The sequence below is a fragment of the Penaeus monodon genome, chromosome 32, assembly GCF_015228065.2.
Source record: "Penaeus monodon isolate SGIC_2016 chromosome 32, NSTDA_Pmon_1, whole genome shotgun sequence".
NCBI classification, from domain to species: Eukaryota; Metazoa; Arthropoda; class Malacostraca; order Decapoda; family Penaeidae; genus Penaeus; species Penaeus monodon.
In genome coordinates this window covers 24,479,199-24,479,803 of record NC_051417.1, presented here as the reverse complement: position 1 = coordinate 24,479,803, position 605 = coordinate 24,479,199, and the positions used below count along the sequence as shown (strand labels likewise).

At 48.9% G+C, this 605-nt stretch overlaps 1 protein-coding gene across 1 annotated transcript in view; it reads left to right on the top strand.

Moving 5' to 3' along the window:
* LOC119593297 (cuticle protein AM1199-like) overlaps window positions 1–605 on the top strand; it is a gene marked incomplete at its 3' end in the record, with an annotated part of 1,173 nt that extends 568 nt beyond the window's left edge. The window contains 2 exon segments of the mRNA XM_037942225.1: window positions 92–309; window positions 535–605. Coding sequence (XP_037798153.1) covers window positions 92–309; window positions 535–605 — 289 coding nt within the window.

Here is a 605-nt window from a genome sequence, read left to right as displayed (position 1 = left end):
CAATGATTTTGCAATGAGGATTTCATTCCCGTAATGCTATCCCTGTTTCTCCTCTTCCGTGTTCATTCTGTATTCCTGCACATCCTCTTAGGCCGTCTTATCCTGCCTGGTGGCCGCCGTCTGCTGTGCCCCTCAGTTCCAGAGACCCAGCCTTCAGGATCGGGATTTCATCGCTATCCTCAGCGACGAGCGGCAGGATCAGGGTGACGGGTCCTTCGCCTACGTCTTCGAGGCGGCAAACGGGATCAGGGAGAATCGCGTAGGAAGCGTAGGATCCAAAGGGCAGAGCAACATGCAAGGGACTTATCTGTAAGTGGTTTCGGATACTGTTTGTAATTAGTGTTCGATGTGAGTTTTTTTTATCTTTACAGTAAAGAGAAGGAAGGAAGATATTTGTCTGCAAATAAAAATTGAATAACGAGTAAAAACAGGTGAGACAAATGTGCATTTGTTTGCTGCATAATTTCACATTGTAGTTGACTGAAGATTGTCGTTTGACGTTTGGTATCTTTAACCCCCACCCTCCCACCCCAGGTTCCCTCTCCCCGACGGTACCTTCGCCGAGGTTCGCTACGTCGCCGACGAGTTCGGATTCCGCGCCGAAT